The sequence below is a fragment of the Poromitra crassiceps genome, assembly GCF_964638095.1.
Source record: "Poromitra crassiceps genome assembly, chromosome: 30".
In the NCBI taxonomy this organism is placed as follows: Eukaryota; Metazoa; Chordata; class Actinopteri; order Beryciformes; family Melamphaidae; genus Poromitra; species Poromitra crassiceps.
In genome coordinates this window covers 10851716-10870034 of record NC_139652.1, presented here as the reverse complement: position 1 = coordinate 10870034, position 18319 = coordinate 10851716, and the positions used below count along the sequence as shown (strand labels likewise).

Genomic DNA, 18319 nt, shown 5'->3' with positions numbered 1-18319 from the left:
ATAAACAATTGCTGCAAAAATCGACAAAAAACTAAACAAAATAATAGCCAGTCAGTGCCAGGTTCATTAAAGGGATACACCACTTTTTTTTGAAGTTTAGCTCATTTCCCATATCCCCCCCACATAGCCACGATACCCCCTGCCTTTACGGGCATTATCCATGCACTATACAGTGAGCTACAACTACAAGTTAGTAATTTTCGTCATAGAATGGAGGCCAATGGTATCGCTGTCTGTCAATGAAAATAGACGGACGGCACTTCTTTCTAAACATGGCCGCTGCGCGCATTGATCTCACACAGCGCCTCAAAGCCTATGCTCAAAGCACCATGGAAACCACTGTAAACAGCGCACTGCGCCTGCGTATCAGTAGTTGAGGATAAAAGTTTTGGAGACAACAAAGAGTTAGCCCAGGTGATAGTTTTGCGAGAACAATGCCTTACACGTGTATTGTCGAAGGTTGCGGCAATAAAGCGAAGAAATGGTCAATTGTGAAGTTTCACGTTCTTCCAACAACTAATGCAGACCGGCTGAAGGAATGGCTCGCTATTCTCAAAATCGATCCCAACACAACTAAGGACAGCCTACGGAGGATGCACGTTTGCTCAGACCATTTTCTCCCCGAAGACTACACTGAAAAAAACCGACCGTAAAGGAGAAAAGTATAGTGTTTTGAAGTATACTGCCATCCCGTCAGTCATCACATTGAGAGCGGACGTGGTAAGTGTTATTACCGTTATTGATTGCATTTCTAACGGCTATCTACAATCTCAAAGAGCTTCACACACGGGGGGGAAGGGTCAACTCAACCCCCAATGATGGTTGAGTCTTTTTACTTAGTACACAAAAGCTTTGCACTGCAGTATTAGTCCCAATGAATAAGGCAGTAGCCTCTCTCACGAAGTCCGCCATGATTAGTAGTTATCGCTGTGTCCTTTGTTTAGGTTTACATTTGGTTTCCATGGTGCCTGAGGCGCTGTGTGAGATCAGTACCCCTCCGCCGTGTTAAGTAGTGCCGTCTGGCTATTTTCCTTCTAAGACACCGCTACGTGCATTTTGGATTGATATTTCATCGTGAGGTGACTCCCCGAAGCACAACATGTATTTTAGCGCCGTGAGATGTGTGTTTTAGCTGATTTTTAACAGCGATACCATTGGCCTCCATTCTAAGACGAAAATTACTAACTTGGAGATGTAGCTCACTGAATAGTGCATGGACAATGCCGGTAAAGGCAGGGGGTTTATTGGCGATGTGGGGGTATTTGGGAAATGAGCTTCAAATAAACTTCATAAACTTCAAAAAAAGTGGTGTATCCCTTTAAATTAAAGAAATAAAGTGATCAGATGCATTGTCTCCATCTTTCTGCTCATGGCATGCTGTGTGCTTGGGTGCAGCTGATTTCTCTCTCTCTCTGTGTGTGTGTGTGTGTGTGTGTGTGTGTGTGTGTGTGTGTGTGTCTGTTTTAATCACGTCATGATCACTACAACATGCAGTGAGGTTCAAATTTAATAAATAGCCACATCTCTGACACCTTGTGACAACTAAAGCACAGCAAATAGCGCTTCCCTGCCAATTCTGAAACAACAGAGCTCTGTTTATAGGGGGTAGCCTACATCAACTTAAACTGATCAAATTTGATGAAGACTGCAGAAACAGCAGCCAAAATATGTCAGGTACAAACATTGCCTAACTGGCCTTTATAGATGAACTATTCTTAATTTTTTTTCTCTAAGTGAGGGGGCAGAAAATTGAACTGAGGGTGCAAAGCCCGCTTTTGCCCCCTCGTGGCACCGGGCCCGACATGCACACATGTACACACGCACACACACACACACACACACACACACACACACACACACACACACACACACACACAGATGGACAAGAAGCACGCTTTATAGCACTACTTTCACACTGTCAAAAAATGGAGGCGGCAAAGATATGGAAAAAGCCAAATGGTCTGAATTTAAATGGGGGGGAAGGATATCTTGTGTCTTCTTGACTCTTTAACTGCAGCCTGATTTCAGACCTCTGAATATTTAACTGATGTTTTTTTGGAGGGGGAAGATGTCCTCTTGCCCGTGGCTGCAGCTAGCTTTGATCTCACAGCAGGCAGAAAGAAGGTTTCAGAAAAGACTCAACTTCAAAATGGAGAGTTTCACTACTAGCCCAATTAATTTCCCTCCTCGCACATGGGGCTGCTGGTACAACATGAATCTGTCCGGGTTGGTTTTCTGCAGGTCCTGTCAGTGCCAGTTGTGACCATGTGACCAGGTGAATCAGCCCTTTCCAATGCCATGGTGGTTTCAGGGGGTTTGGACAGGAAGACATAAATATTCATGACTGGCATGAGAAAAGCCAGCCTGAGCGGATGGCACCGGGCTGGCTTTGGCGAGGAGTGGAAGGGAGGAGGGAGTCGTTTGGGAGAAACAGGAAAAGGAAGAAATAGGCCGCTTACACACAATGCTGTTTTCTGAGCCACAGCTGTTACTGCTGTGCTTTGCCATCAATCACTCAGTCAGCCACGCTCAGCAAACAGTTGGAGGTAGACCCATAGTGTCAATAATGTTCAGGAGAAATACGCTCCCATTTTCAACCGACCTCAAATTGTTTTCAGCATTTGACTATTTTTTACTGGATGTTTATCAGTTGGTGCAGTCGGATTAAATAGATAGTAGATCATCATCATCACTATTTCATTGCCTCCTTGTCTAATTTAATTGAACCTTTACTTGACTAGGTGGGTCCCGCTGAGATACAAAAGACCTCTTTTTCAAGGCAAGCCCGCCAAGATAGCAGCATAAGAGATAACGTTACATTAAAAAACAGACAAACAAAAAAAGGGACAAACATGCAATAAAACAAGAAAAGTAAATTACAATGTTCATTAAAGGGGGGAATAAGGAAAAAAAAATAGAAGAGGAATCTGCTTCTAAGTCTCTCTTTTTGAAGTTCCTTCAGTTTTAGGTTGCTTTAAAGTGAGCACCCACAGCCCGGAGGCTGTGGGTGCAGAATACATGAAAGCATGTTTGCCAAGATCAACGCGGGCTTTGGGGACAGTTAGCTGGTAATAGTTGTTTGAGCGTAAAAAGTAATTGCTGTGGGATCTAGAAATATAACCACAGAGGTACGATGGAATTAAAGCTGCATTCAGTGATGTTTTTGTGTTAAAATAAGTGTTAAATGGCTCTATATTCTGACAGCAATCACTGAAATAGAGTGTTTACCCAGTAACTTGGAACCCCCAACCCCCCCGCTGTCCTCTATCTCTCTCCTGTAGCCCTGCATGCAGGGTGGACGTATCTCCGCAACCGTAACTCGTAGAGACTCGGGGCGGCGTTGGATTTGGGGTGAAAAAATACATAATAGTCCTTTAGAAGCATTGTGATCTGACCTTCCGTTTCCCAAAAAATGGCAACATTTCTCTGATTGGATAGTGGGAGGTCTACGCCAAATTTCTATCCAATTAGAGAAATGTTGACATTTTCTGGGAAATGCATGCAGGACTACAGGAGAGAGATAGAGGACAGCGGGGGGGTTTGGGGGTTCCACGTTACTGACGAAACACTATTTCAGTGATTGCTGTCAGAATATAGAGCCATTTAACACTTATTTTAACACAAAAACATCGATGAATGCAGCTTTAATAGATAAAATTGTACCTAAACGGTAAGGGTGGGAATCACCAGATGCCCACGATACGATACTAAAACGATACTTGAGACACGATACGATAGTATTGCGATATTGCGATATGCTGTTACTCCTAACTCCTTTTCCTACCTTTTCCTTGACCTCACCGGAAGTAAAACATGCAGTGTTTTTTTGGTTTGTTTTGTTTTTGCCCCACACGTAGGCTATACATTATTAAGCTTCTCTGGACTCAATACGCCACTGCAGGCACGGACTGCACAATCGGGCACTTCGGGCAGATGCCCGGTGGCCTGGCATGGCATGGCCTGCAATTTTTTTTTTTTTTATATCGATACTTGGGTCCAAATATCGATACAATATCGTCAGGCAAAATATCGCGATACTATGGTGTATCGATTTTCCCCCCACCCCTACTAAATCAGAATCAGAATCACTTTTATTGCCACAGTATGCAAGTTACATACGAGGAATTTGTCTTAGTGTCTGTATGCAGCGTAGCGGTCACATCAATATACAGAGATAAGAAGTAGGAAGGTAACTAAAGACAATCGCAAAGTTGCAAGTGCAATCAAATCGAATCAATATATACAATATGTACATGAGTAGTGAAGTGTTCTGTGGATGATAAATATGAATTTACGTTGGATTTACATGAGATTTACAGACTGAGTTAAATAGACGTTAAATAGGCAGTGGATTTACATGAATTTACAGTCAGTGTTAAATAAGAGTTTACATTGAATGTACATGAAATTTACAGGCTAAGTTAAATAAATAGGCATTCATGTGCAGGGAATTGACATGAATTTACAGTCCCAGTTAGACAGGCATTAAATTAGATACAGTATGAGTATGAGAGTTAAATGGGTATGGTAATCAATCTCCTCAGGGAGACAAAACAACACATCTTATTCATGAAGGTATGATCGTCACATTGCTGTCAGGTGTTGCTTGTTGCTGCGGGACCGTCACCGACAGGTTAGTGAGTGAGGGCGGTACGGCAGGAAGCGGCAAGAGGGACAAGAAAGAGGGTGCAGTTCCACTCGCATAACAGTAGGGCAAAGACAAAAACCTGTTCTCTCTCCCTAAAGTCAAGAGAAACAGGAGCGCTCTCCTTGTCTCTAAGCAGTGAGAGCGGCAGGAAGACAGACAGTCAGCAGGGCTGGAAGAACACACTTCCCTCCTTTGTTTACAGCGCCCACAGCGAAGCCCAAGTCAACTGTTTCCCCAGCAAACCAACCGCTGCTGTGCTGCTAACCTTACGGTGAGAGCCCCATGGGCCTTCTTACCATAAACACTTGTGCCGAGGATAACCTAAATAACTCAACAACAACACATTGTAGGAGAAAAGAATAACAAGAGCAACAATTTAATGTCATTTCTCAAATACGTCAGTATCGCAGTTGATATGGGAAACGCGCTCTGTTCAAAACAGCACGTACGTAATAGATTAATAGGTTACCTTGTGTTACCTTAAGTGGGTCTGTAATGAATCATTTACTATAGTCGGTATCCAGTGTTGGGAATTAGTGAACTACATGTAATTAAACTAAGTAGCGGAATACCCAGAAAAGTATCGAGTGTAAATGTTGCATCGTTAACCAACAACCTTATCATGCTCATAATTTACAGCACTAATAAAGCGGTCTTAAATGGCACTAATAAAGCTGAGCGTAAATGGCGGAAAACTAATCTTCACATTCTCGTTGAATTTGCTGATCTTCTCTCCTTAATTTTCATTGAACATGACTGTATATCTATTGCTGGGGATTTCAATATTCATATTGATAACCCGACGGATAATTTTGCCAAAGAACTGAATATCTTGCTTGATACTTTTGATCTGTCTCAACATGTTTCAGGGCCTACTCACAACCGAGGCCATACCCTGGATTTAGTTATTACTAGGGGCCTCAAGTCCTCTTCTGTGTCGACTATTGATGTTGCGTTGTCTGACCATCTCTGCGTCTTTTTTGAAATGGAAATCTCCCCTGAGATCATTAATAGGTCACAAACAGTTAAAAGACGAGACATTAATGCAGGCACCAGCGCGCTGTTTATGGAGACATTTTCTTTATCTCCTCCCACATCAGCTTCTGTCAATGAGATTCTTGATAACTTCAATTCGACAATTCTGAAAACTATTGATAGTGTGGCGCCTGTTAGATTAAAATTGCTGTCTGGCAAAATTAAAGCACCCTGGCGAAATTCTGCATCTGTTAGATGCAAAAAGAAAGATTGCAGGAAAGCTGAGCGTAAATGGCGGAAAACTAATCTTCACATTCACTATGATATTTACAAAGAAAGCCTTCACTCCTACAACCTCGAACTGAAAAGGTCGAGACAATCGTTCTTTTCCGAGATAATTAACAAAAATGTGAACAATGCACGGACTCTATTTGCCACAGTTGATAGACTGACTAATCCGCCTCTCTGTTTAGCACCTGAATTCCTCTCCACTGTCAAATGTAATGAGTTTGCTGCCTTTTTTACGGATAAAATTATTAATATCAGGCAGGCTATTAGTGGCTCCACACCAAGAAATGCTGTGACATCATCCTACCCGCAGATCTCCAGTTCGATAAATTTGTCCCAGTTCAGCGTTATCGACCACGACATCTTAGAGAAAACTGTGCAAGGCCTTAAATCATCTTCGTGCTGTCTCGATACCCTTCCAACAAGCTTTTTTAAAAGCGTTTATAACTGTCTGTCGTCGGACCTATTGCAAATAGTTAATAGATCCCTTGTGACCGGCACTTTTCCTGAGTCCCTGAAAACTGCATTTATTAAACCCCTACTAAAAAAGCGCAGCCTTGATGCATCGGTAATCAGTAACTACAGACCAATATCTAATCTCCCCTTTATAGCCAAAATAATTGAAAAGGTTGTTTACCTACAACTCAATAGATTCCTAACCTCAAATGATCTCCTAGATAAACTCCAATCAGGCTTTCGCCCCCATCACAGCACTGAAACCGCGCTTACTAAAGTCATAAATTACATCAGAATGAACACAGACTCAGGCAAAAATTCGATTCTAGTGCTACTGGATCTTAGCGCTGCATTTGACACTGTTGACCACTCAATTTTATTGGACAGACTGGAAAACTGGGTTGGGCTATCGGGTACGGTCCTCCAGTGGTTCAAGTCCTATCTTCAAGACAGGAAGTACTTTGTCTCCATTGGCAATTACACATCTGACCTAACTAGGATGACCTGTGGGGTGCCTCAAGGATCCATTATGGGGCCCGTTCTCTTCAACCTTTATATGCTCCCTCTAGGCCTAATTATGCAAAAAAACAAAGTAGCCTATCATAACTATGCAGACGACACTCAGTTGTATATAACTCTTTCCTCAGCTGACTATGCCCCCATAGAATCATTGTGCCAGTGCATTGATCAAATAAATAACTGGATGTGCCAGAATTTCCTACAGCTAAACAAAGACAAAACTGAGGTCATCGTGTTTGGCCCCAAAGAACAAAGGCTTAAAATCACTGCATGCCTTGAGTCTCGATCCCTGAAGCCTAAGGATCAAGTCAAAAATCTTGGAGTTATTATTGATTCCGATCTCAACTTTAACTCCCACATTAAGTCAATTAGAAAATCTGCTTTTTATCATCTTAAAAATATAGCAAGAATTAGGGGATACATGTCCAGACAGGATCTAGAAAAACTAATTCACGCCTTCATTTATAGTAGGTTAGACTACTGCAATAGCCTTTTTTCTGGTCTCTCCAAAAAAGAACTTAGGCAACTTCAACTCATTCAGAATGCTGCTGCTAGAGTACTAACGAAGACTAAGAAAGCTGATCATATCACTCCAGTTCTTAAGTCCTTACATTGGTTGCCAGTGTGTCAGAGAATAGATTTTAAAATACTGTTATTAGTCTATAAATCACTCAATGGCCTAGGCCCAAAATACATAGCTGAATTGCTCCCACGCTACGAACCATCTAGAACTCTTAGGTCAACAGGGTCCAGCTTATTAACTGTCCCTAGGATCAAATCAAATCACGGGAAGGCTGCATTTACCCACTATGCTTCTGCTAGCTGGAACAAATTGCCTGAAGACCTCAGATCTGCCCCAACCTTACTTACTTTTAAAAATAGACTAAAGACTTTTATGTTTACCGTCGCCTTTAACTGCTGACAGCTACTATGCAAACCCAATGAGTCCTCTATAAGTTTCAGCTCTTTCTGCAACTGCTGCGCCTGCTGCCTATTGCACTTTTTATACTCTTTTTTTTTTAAAGTTTTGTTGTGATGCTTTTAAATGTCCATTTTATTTCTTCTTTTGGTTTATTTTCCTGTAATACACTTTTTATACTCTTTTTTTTAGTTTTGTTGTGATGCTTTTAAATGTCCGTTTTACTCTCTTCTTTTATTTTATTTTCCTGTCAACCATTTTATGTGAAGCACTTTGAATTGCCTCTGTGTATGAAATGTGCTATACAAATAAACTTGACTTGACTTGACTTGACTTAAAGTTAACTTTCATTTAAGTATAGCCTGACTTATCTACACTATAATTCCGGTTCAGTCTGTCTGTGTGAGTGTGTTTCTGTGTCCTTCGCATATCTTGAGAACCGTTTGTCGGATCGACTTCAAACTCAGGGATTGCGCTTGGGGGGACCTGGCGCAGTGCAGTGCCGAATTTCATGCAGTTTGGCATAGTGCCACCTACTAGCAACACAAAAAGCGGTTTATCTCGAAAACCGTTCGTGCGATCAACTTCAAACTTGCCGGGTGCGCTGCTGCAGAGCGCCACATACTGGAAACACAAAAAACTGTTTCTCTCGAAAAACATTCGTCATCACATGTTAAATGACATAGCTGTGGCCGAACACAATTTCTGCTCACTCACTCACGGAGACTTCGCATTCTTTTGCACTGGCTTGCGGGTAGGTCAACTACATTCATATTTGCATAGTGATTGATTCAAGTCGTTAAATCACCTTTTGCCAAAGACGGTATATACTGTATAGTATATCGTACACAATTATAGGCCTATACTATGTACTGTATATACAGTATATGGTGCACAGTCGGCCTATAAATATGTATCTCTCGTGTCTCCATAAGCTCTAACCTCAGGGGACTAAAGGCAGGGATCTGAGTGGCACATGTCTGGGTTGGCCGTCATGCAAAAACACAGAGAGAAAACAAACACTCAGGAGGGCTCAGAAAAGGGGTCTGACTTCTCATCACAAGCAAGCAGCTGCCACCATACCCTTCTCCCACTTGCCTGACGAATATTTTAATTACGGTAGCCTGCTTTGCCTATGCTCATTCTAATGCACACACACATATATAATTAGGGCTGGGCGATATGGCCTCTAAAGAATATCGCGATATTTTTCGGCTATATCGCGATACACGATATATATCTAGATATTTTTGAAATCTCTCATAAATGCTCGATTTAACCCTTCAGGGTTCATACACATTTTGACCAATGGATTTCCATGACTTTTCCATGACTTTACACCAAATTTCCATGATCAAACATTTTGTAAAGTCTCGTGTACACATGAAAAAGTCAGTGAGTAAAAAATATTCTATGTAATGTAACTACTAACAGATTACAATAAATGAAAAACTAACATGGTCATTTAGTACTAAAACACGTTACTAGCCCCAACACTGACGACAACAAAGATCTTAGTAGGGCTGGGCAATATGGACGAAAAATCATATCTCAGTATTTTTAGGCTGGGCGATATGGACTCTTACAAAATATATTTACACAATGTGATTTTTGATTTAAAAAAATCATCTGTGAATAATGATATAATGAATAACGTTAAGTGGGTAAAGGCAAATAATAGAACAGCTAGAACAGTGTCTGGTAAGCTCAGAAAATGACTTCACTTTACTGCAGCCTTTAAAACCAGGAAAAGACGAGTACGCAGTATCACGATATTACCATAACAAAATCTAAAACGAGATCTAGGTCTCATCTAGTCACAATATTGGCCAGACCTAACCTTGAGTGCCACGCAGAAACGCTGAGACACAATTGGCAGAAAAACATTTTTAAAGTAGATTATCAATCTGCTTCTTTAAATGGTGTAGTGACGATAAATCACTTCATTTTGAGACACACGCGCACACACACACATGCACCTCGCTGTGTTGACTTGACTCACTGGGGTTGACTTTATGGAGCCGACGGGTTTGGTGCATGTTTTGCAGATAACAGCTGTTTTTTTTGCAACAAATTCGTCCGCCTCCGGCTCCATTTTCCATACCTATTCTCTACTACTGGCTCTCAGGTTCCTGCACTCGTCCTCCACGCTGCCTTGACAGGGGCGTGTCATGCCTTCGCCTAGCCTTCGCCATCATGGGGGAAAAAAGATCGCTTGATGGCGAGTGTCAAGGCAGTGGGCGAGTGTCTGTGACGTCGCGTATCGCGGGCGAATGTGTCTGACGCGGTTTGACGTATGCATGTGATTCCCCCTCCCTTCCTGTTTGTCTGAGTGTAGAGGGAGAGCTGACAAGAGGAAACGTGAAGCGAGTCATGCCGGCGGCTTAAGCTATAAACAATGCGTGACAATTATACTCGAATGTTCACGATATAGTCATTTACTACATCTCACGTGGCACAAGCCACGATACATCGAGTATATTCGATATATCGCCCAGCCCTAATATATATATATATATATATAATCAGTGGAATCTTGTTATTTTATGAGTTCTGTGATAGAGGCCAAGACATATTTGTCTTGCTTGTAACTGTGCATCTCAGCATGCAAGAATGTGACAAGTGTTTTTGTGTAGGCAGAGAAGAAGCGAGGACTCTCCCCAGGGAGCCAGTCAGACCCCAGTGGAGCTGCCGGAGCTGGTGATTATGTGATCTACATTCACTGAAGCATTGCAACAAACGCACACAATGAGACACCGTGGGAGTAATGAGCCAATTAGCAGCCTATTGTGACGGTTAAAAAGGAATCTATAGCGCTTCTCCTGCTTAATGAATGCATCTGTGGTTGAGTTCCATTTTTGCCTATGCATTGTTGTGTGTGATTGATGACGTTTTCACATAAGATACATACATGTATTGTACAGTAAAGTTGAGAAAGTAATAAAAATAGAGTCCGCACACTGGCAGCTGCTCCCAAATATTTATTCGGAGACCACAAAAAAAGTTACGTTTTCGGGCAAAGCCCTTCCTCAGACATGAATGAAGTGTAGGGACACACCCCTTAAGTACCCTCGCAGGGGTCACCTGACACATCATTATAATGTGATACATAGAAGAGTTAAACATACACTGCACTTGTTCGACCAGTATACACAATAATCAAATAGCAACTGGCAATATCAAAACGTAATTGTCTCAAAGGACAAGTAATATAATGGAAGTTTTCAGAACAACTTCTTCTTAAATATTACATTTCATTATGACGGTTTATACCTGATAACCCTAGTTTATGTGATATTCAAGTTGTTCTGAACACTTCCATTACACTTTCTTGTTAAATATTACATTTCATTATGACGGTTTATACCTGATAACCCTAGTTTATGTGATATTCAAGTTGTTCTGAAAACTTCCATTACACTTTCTTGTTAAATATTACATTTCATTATGACAGTTTATACCTGATAACCCTAGTTTATGTGATATTCAAGTTGTTCTGAAAACTTCCATTACACTTTCTTGTTAAATATTACATTTCATTATGACAGTTTATACCTGATAACCCTAGTTTATGTGATATTCAAGTTGTTCTGAAAACTTCCATTATATTACTTGTCCTTTGAGACAATTACGTTTTGATATTGCCAGTTGCTATTTGATTATTGTGTATACTGGTCGAACAAGTGCACTGTATGTTTAACTCTTCTATGTATCACATGATGTGTCAGGTGACCCCTGCGAGGGTACTTAAGGGGTGTGTCCCTACACTTCATTCATGTCTGAGGAAAGGCTTTGCCCGAAACACACCTGGTTTTAACCCTTCACTGGATGCGCGTGCCTTTTTGTACTTTTTACAGTCAAGTTTAGACACACCTGATGTATGTTTTTCATTATCTTGCCTTTGTCTTTCTATGAAGACAAAGGGTGGCTCCGATAGTTTTCATTTGTTTAACACTTTTTGATCACTGAATATCCACTTGTGTTGTTGATGTCTTTATTACTATTGTTCTAAAATGTGGAAAATAGTACAAATAGAGACAAACGACGATGTGTATACAACTTTAACCACAGTCATCCGGGAATGCCTTGTTGACTTGTCTGTGCTGCCCGCAGTGAATTGAAACGACCGGAACAAATTCATATTCATGTGGAGGAACCTGACCTTTGAGCGGTGCACTTCGCCGTCGTCATCCTCGCCCCCGACTCCCAGGATCTTGCGGGTCTTCAGGCGGCTCACCAGGTCCGACTGGCTGTGCTTCTTCATCAGGGGAGGGTGAGGTTTACACGACATGGTCCACACACCTGAGAGAGAGGTGGAGAGAGAGTTATACATCATGCATAATTTATGCATGTGTGTGTGTGTGTGTGTGTGTGTGTGTGTGTGTGTGTGTGTGTGTGTGTGTGCGTGCGCAGTGAAGGGAGGGCAGGGGGCGAAGGGAGGGCGGGGGTGAAGTGAATGAGTAAGAGAGAAAATGAATAGAGAGCCAAATGTGGATTTCATTCCATAGACGTTTTGTAAAATCCTGATACAAACAGTTTGACTTGGTCTAACCAAGCACTTCAGCTATATTCAGAATTGCGACGGAGCATAAAAGATTTCACTCGGACCAAAACAAACAAAATAACAAACAAAAACATGTGATTCTGAATATAGCTGAATCGCGTGGTTTGTCCAAGCAAAACATTTTATGGAGGATTTTACAAAATTCGTCAATGCAAAAATGAACTCTCCATGTTGGCACTCTATAGACAGTTTTCACGGAATTGTCAGTCCTGTCTTATTGTGGTAGTCCTGTCTTATTGTGGTAGTACTACTACAGGAAGTGTAGTAGTACTACTACAGGAAGTGTAGTAGTACTACTACAGGAAGTGAGCTGGGCTTCCATTCAGAATGTTTATGTTGAATTGAAACAGTCTATAAGAAAGAAGAGAAAATGAGATGACATCTTAAAATATGTCAACAGGTCGACTCTGCTGCTGATTCTCCCTGCCTGAGGCAGACACCTCCCTAGAGCACAGAGGTATACAGCATAGAGAGGTATCTACGAATCCAACAATAACCCCCCCTAACCTCCCTAGAGCACAGAGGTATACAGCGTAGAGCGGTATCTACGAATCCAACAATAACCCCCCCCCTAACCTCCCTAGAGCACAGAGGTATACAGCGTAGAGAGGTATCTACGAATCCACCAATAACCCCCCCCCTAACCTCCCTAGAGCACAGAGGTATACAGCGTAGAGCGGTATCTACGAATCCAACAATAACCCCCCCCCTAACCTCCCTAGAGCACAGAGGTATACAGCGTAGAGAGGTATCTACGAATCCACCAATAACCCCCCCCCTAACCTCCCTAGAGCACAGAGGTATACAGCGTAGAGCGGTATCTACGAATCCAACAATAACCCCCCCTAACCTCCCTAGAGCACAGAGGTATACAGCGTAGAGCGGTATCTACGAATCCAACAATAACCCCCCCTAACCTCCCTAGAGCACAGAGGTATACAGCGTAGAGAGGTATCTACGAATCCACCAATAACCCCCCCCCTAACCTCCCTAGAGCACAGAGGTATACAGCGTAGAGAGGTATCTACGAATCCAACAATAACCCCCCCTAACCTCCCTAGAGCACAGAGGTATACAGCATAGAGCGGTATCTACGAATCCAACAATAACCCCCCCTAACCTCCCTAGAGCACAGAGGTATACAGCATAGAGCGGTATCTACGAATCCACCAATAACCCCCCCTAACCTCCCTAGAGCACAGAGGTATACAGCGTAGAGAGGTATATACGAATCCACCAATAACCCCCCCTAACCTCCCTAGAGCACAGAGGTATACAGCGTAGAGAGGTATCTACGAATCCACCAATAACCCCCCCCCTAACCTCCCTAGAGCACAGAGGTATACAGCGTAGAGAGGTATCTACGAATCCAACAATAACCCCCCCTAACCTCCCTAGAGCACAGAGGTATACAGCATAGAGCGGTATCTACGAATCCACCAATAACCCCCCCTAACCTCCCTAGAGCACAGAGGTATACAGCATAGAGAGGTATCTACGAATCCACCAATAACCCCCCCTAACCTCCCTAGAGCACAGAGGTATACAGCGTAGAGAGGTATCTACGAATCCACCAATAACCCCCCCCTAACCTCCCTAGAGCACAGAGGTATACAGCGTAGAGAGGTATCTACGAATCCACCAATAACCCCCCCTAGAGGACTTGACTTATGCAACACTATTATATAACAAGGTTCTATTCTAAACACATGATGCCACACATCAACCAATCAAAAGAAAACCTTCCTCTTCAGTCCGTGTGTGGAGGCTGGAGCCAGATGTCCTCTAGGGCTGCTGAGAGACCAATAGACGCAGGTGGTGCCTGCTCCGAGAGCCAACGGATTTGAGAGTGACACAGGCTATTGCATTACACACACACACACACACACACACACACACACACACACACACACACACACACACAGTGTAAACGGAGCTGGGCTCTCTGAAGACAGAGGATCTCACTGTCAATATCGATCAAGATCCTCTAGTGTCAACTTGAGACGTGCAGACCCAGAAACCTGAAGGTGGTTTAGACTTAGACTTAGACTTAAGACTTAGACTTAACTTGCACGTGTCGTGAGCCAGTGTATATTCTACACTGACTCATGACATTTTAAATTTTTTCTACAGTCCTTCCTGCCAAAAATGCATTGTGTTCAGCATCAAATTTCTTTCATCTTCTTGTCATTTTCTTGTGATTTACAAAGACAACAAGACTTACACAAACAGTATGCTGTAAGTCGGGAATTGTGAACCTTCAATATTCTTGCAATCCTTAGTAATCAAAATCAGATGAATGGGGTTGGAGGGGGGGGGGGGGGATTTGGTTGGCGGAAATGGAATGAAGTCATTTGATGAAATTAAGAGTGAATACAGTCTTGGTCAAGAGGATTTTTGGAAATTTGGTAATTTGGATATCATGTGATGTTTTAACATCAGTTGTATTCTTGTCCTGCCAAAAGTATCACAAAAGAAAGAGAGAAAGAAATAAATGATTATTGTTTGTCTCCCAGTATCTATACTGTATATCAGTGACTTTTCTTTTGTTAAAATCACAGCTCATTATCAACTAGGGGTGTCAAAATTCATCATTTTTAAGATGCATCGCAATGTGGACGTGGAGTCGAATCGAAGACAGAAGAATCGTTGAATCGTTCGTGTTTAAAATGTTAAAAATAAGGTCGGAGGTTTGCAGCAGGTCCCACCCTGCCTTCTCCTAAGATACTTTGAGCTGTATAGAGATGCATCGTAGAATTGGATCGAATCGTTGACGGATGAATCGTAATCGAATTGAATTGTGAGGCCGGTGAAGATTCCACAGCCCTGTTATCAACCCTCGTCGTCCATGAGTCAAGTCAATCTACCGGTCAATAAATCAAGTCAATGTAACAACGTGACGAACCCTTACATGATGTAGTAGAGTTGTACTTGGTTGTACTTACTACTCGGCTATGTGGGCTATTGACAGTGACAGTAGGACACACTGTGGTGGTCCTATTGATCAGGGTTATTGAATAGAGCCTGTGGACGGAATGGGAACGAGCAAGTCGAGTCAAGAGAGATCAGCCTCGACACAATGTCTGTGTGGCGCGCGCGCGCACGCACGCACGCACGCACACACACACACACACACACACACACACACACACACACACACACACACACACACACACACACACACACACACACACACACACACACACACACACACACACACACACACACAGGGCAGTTCGCTAGGGGAGTAAAACAAGAGGAATTATTGAACTACTCTCCCAAGTATGAGGACCAGTGTTGGGCAAGTTACTTTCAAAATGTAATATACTACATACTACTAGTTACTTTCATTTGAAAGTAATAAGTTACTTTACAATATTACTGTCTGTGTAGAGTAACTCGTTACTTATTACACTACTTTTGCATTACTTTCACCAAAACAACAGCAGCAGCAGAATGACATCGCTGACCCGGAACCATCCCGAAAAATTATGTAAACCGTCTTGAAGTCAGTGTAAACAATCCAAAATTCTAAATGTTATTCTTTTTTCCTTTGTTATTGTCATCTGTAGTGGTTATTTGCATAAAAACAGACAGTCTGATTAGGAAATGATTGTATCTTTATTTAAATATGTGCTTTGATTTCAAAAAATGTAACTCAATTTGTAACTTGAGTTACTTGACAAAGTAACTGGTATAATATTACTGAAATCCTATAAGTACCGGTAATAAGTTATATTACTGAGTTACTGCAAAAAGTAATATATTACAGGTAGGTAATATGTTACTTTTGTAATGAGTTACCCCCAACACTGATGAGGACAGCACCTGAAAACACCAAGCTTTGTCCACAGGAAGAACTGGAAAAGATGTGCTACTGGAAAAAAGTGCTCAATTCACTACCAAGGCTATTACATGGAAAGTGCCCCAACCCAGCTTAGAGGAAAGATAAGTATCAAGGAGAGATAAGAGAACACATGCATGCACGCACACACGCACGCACACACACACACACACACACACACACACACACACACACACACACACACACACACACACACACACACACACACACACACACACACACACACAGCTGTGTTAACACTAGTCCCTACTCTAAATGTACCATTTGGAGAAAAATAACTACGCCAATTGGAGACAGGTGTGGAGCAGAAAGTGTGCTGAATAAATAGAGTGCATTTCTGCTTCAGAGTAAGACATATGCTAAGAGCAAGACATGTGCTAAGAGTAAGACATACATGTATGCTAAGAGCAAGACATATGCTAAGACTCGAGTAAGACATACATGTATGCTAAGAGTGAGACATATGCTAAGAGTAAAGGTCCTTACACACCGAGCACGTTTTTTTCGTGCGATTAATTCGCACGTCAATATTATTTTCCGAACCTATATCAGTCAATGTAACCGTGCATACCAACGGCGAAGTTTCGCCCAGCGTTATTGCGGTGTTTATTTTTTAGAACCACGGTCGATTTTTCAAAAATTCGCTTCCGATGTGTACACATCTGTGGCTGTGATTGACAGGTGGGTCAAAACTCGCATCGCAATTTCGTGCCGTATATTCGCATCGCTCCCGATGTGTAAGGACCTTAAGACATACATGTATGCTAAGAGTAAGACATAATGCTAAGAGTAAGACATGCTAAGAGTAAGACATATGCTAAGAGTAAGACATACATGTATGCTAAGAGTGAGACATATGCTAAGTGTAAGACATGCTAAGAGTAAGACATATGCTAAGTGTAAGACATGCTAAGAGTAAGACATATGCTAAGAGTAAGACATATGCTAAGTGTAAGACATGCTAAGAGTAAGACATATGCTAAGTGTAAGACATATGCTAAGGCTAAGAGTAAGACATATGCTAAGTGTAAGACATATGCTAAGTGTAAGACATATGCTAAGGCTAAGAGTAAGACATATGCTAAGTGTAAGACATATGCTAAGGCTAAGAGTAAGACATATGCTAAGTGTAAGACATATGCTAAGTGTAAGACATATGCTAAGGCTAAGAGTAAGACATATGTTAATAGTAAGACATATGCTAAGGCTAAGAGTAAGACATATGCTAAGAGTAAGACATTATGCTAAGGGGGGCTTTCAGAGTAAGACATGCTAAGGGGGGGCGGGGCTTACAGTATGAACATTCTTCTGCAAATATGTCTTGCATACATAGTATTAGCAGCAGAGTTCACTGGAGGTCACACAGCATGTGTTCGGCCCTCTGCTGCCAAATATGCCACTTAAGACTCCCACACAGCCAGTGAGGCACCAGCCTCTCCTTCTCCCTTTAACGATCAGAAGAGAGAGACACCAAAGAAGGAAAGGAGAGAGGAGAAACCCTCAACCCCTTCCTCATTCCCCGGAGAAAAGTGACTCATCTTAATATAAAACCCCTCCGTTCGCAGGGGGGAGAGACACACGGGGCAAATCCTCAAACATGCACTGGAGAGATACAAAAAGCTTCCTTGCAAATCCCGCAGAGTTCCTGCAATGACAATATGACGCTGTGGCCGGTCGAGCCTCTCCTACAGCATGCATGGTTCAATAGAAGCATGACCCCATGAAATCAGAGATGGAGCGTCAAATGAGATGCACCTCACTATGCGTCTTGTCCCCCCCCCCCCACCCCAGAATATCCCTATGAGTGTTCCTGGATTTGCCAGTGTGATGCTGATGCAGTTGCCTAGCAACTGCCAATGGAGCGTTGGCTTCTTCATTAGTGAAGCCACCCTTGATAATCAGGCCTTCATCGAGAGTCACCGGTGGCTCCTTTGCTGCCCCCCCCCTTGCTGTCACAAGTGACGTTTATAGTTCAATCGGAAGACGCTGATCTGTAATGAGGCTGCTGTGAAGACATGCGCTCCTTATAAGTGGCTTCCTGTCAGAGCTCAAAAGGCTTAGAGAGGAAGGGACCTACACTGACTC

General features: G+C 42.3%; 1 protein-coding gene across 2 annotated transcripts in view; it reads right to left on the bottom strand.

The window, feature by feature from the left end:
- The window catches only part of LOC310800562 (tumor protein p53-inducible protein 11-like), an 80272-nt gene that overhangs the window by 14819 nt on the left and 47134 nt on the right, over positions 1–18319 (bottom strand). For both annotated transcript variants that reach the window (XM_083663177.1, XM_083663178.1), the window contains one exon: positions 11968–12107. In XM_083663177.1, the coding sequence (XP_083519303.1) occupies positions 11968–12096 (129 nt within the window). In that variant the 5' untranslated portion in view covers positions 12097–12107. The remainder of the gene's footprint in view (positions 1–11967; positions 12108–18319) is intronic.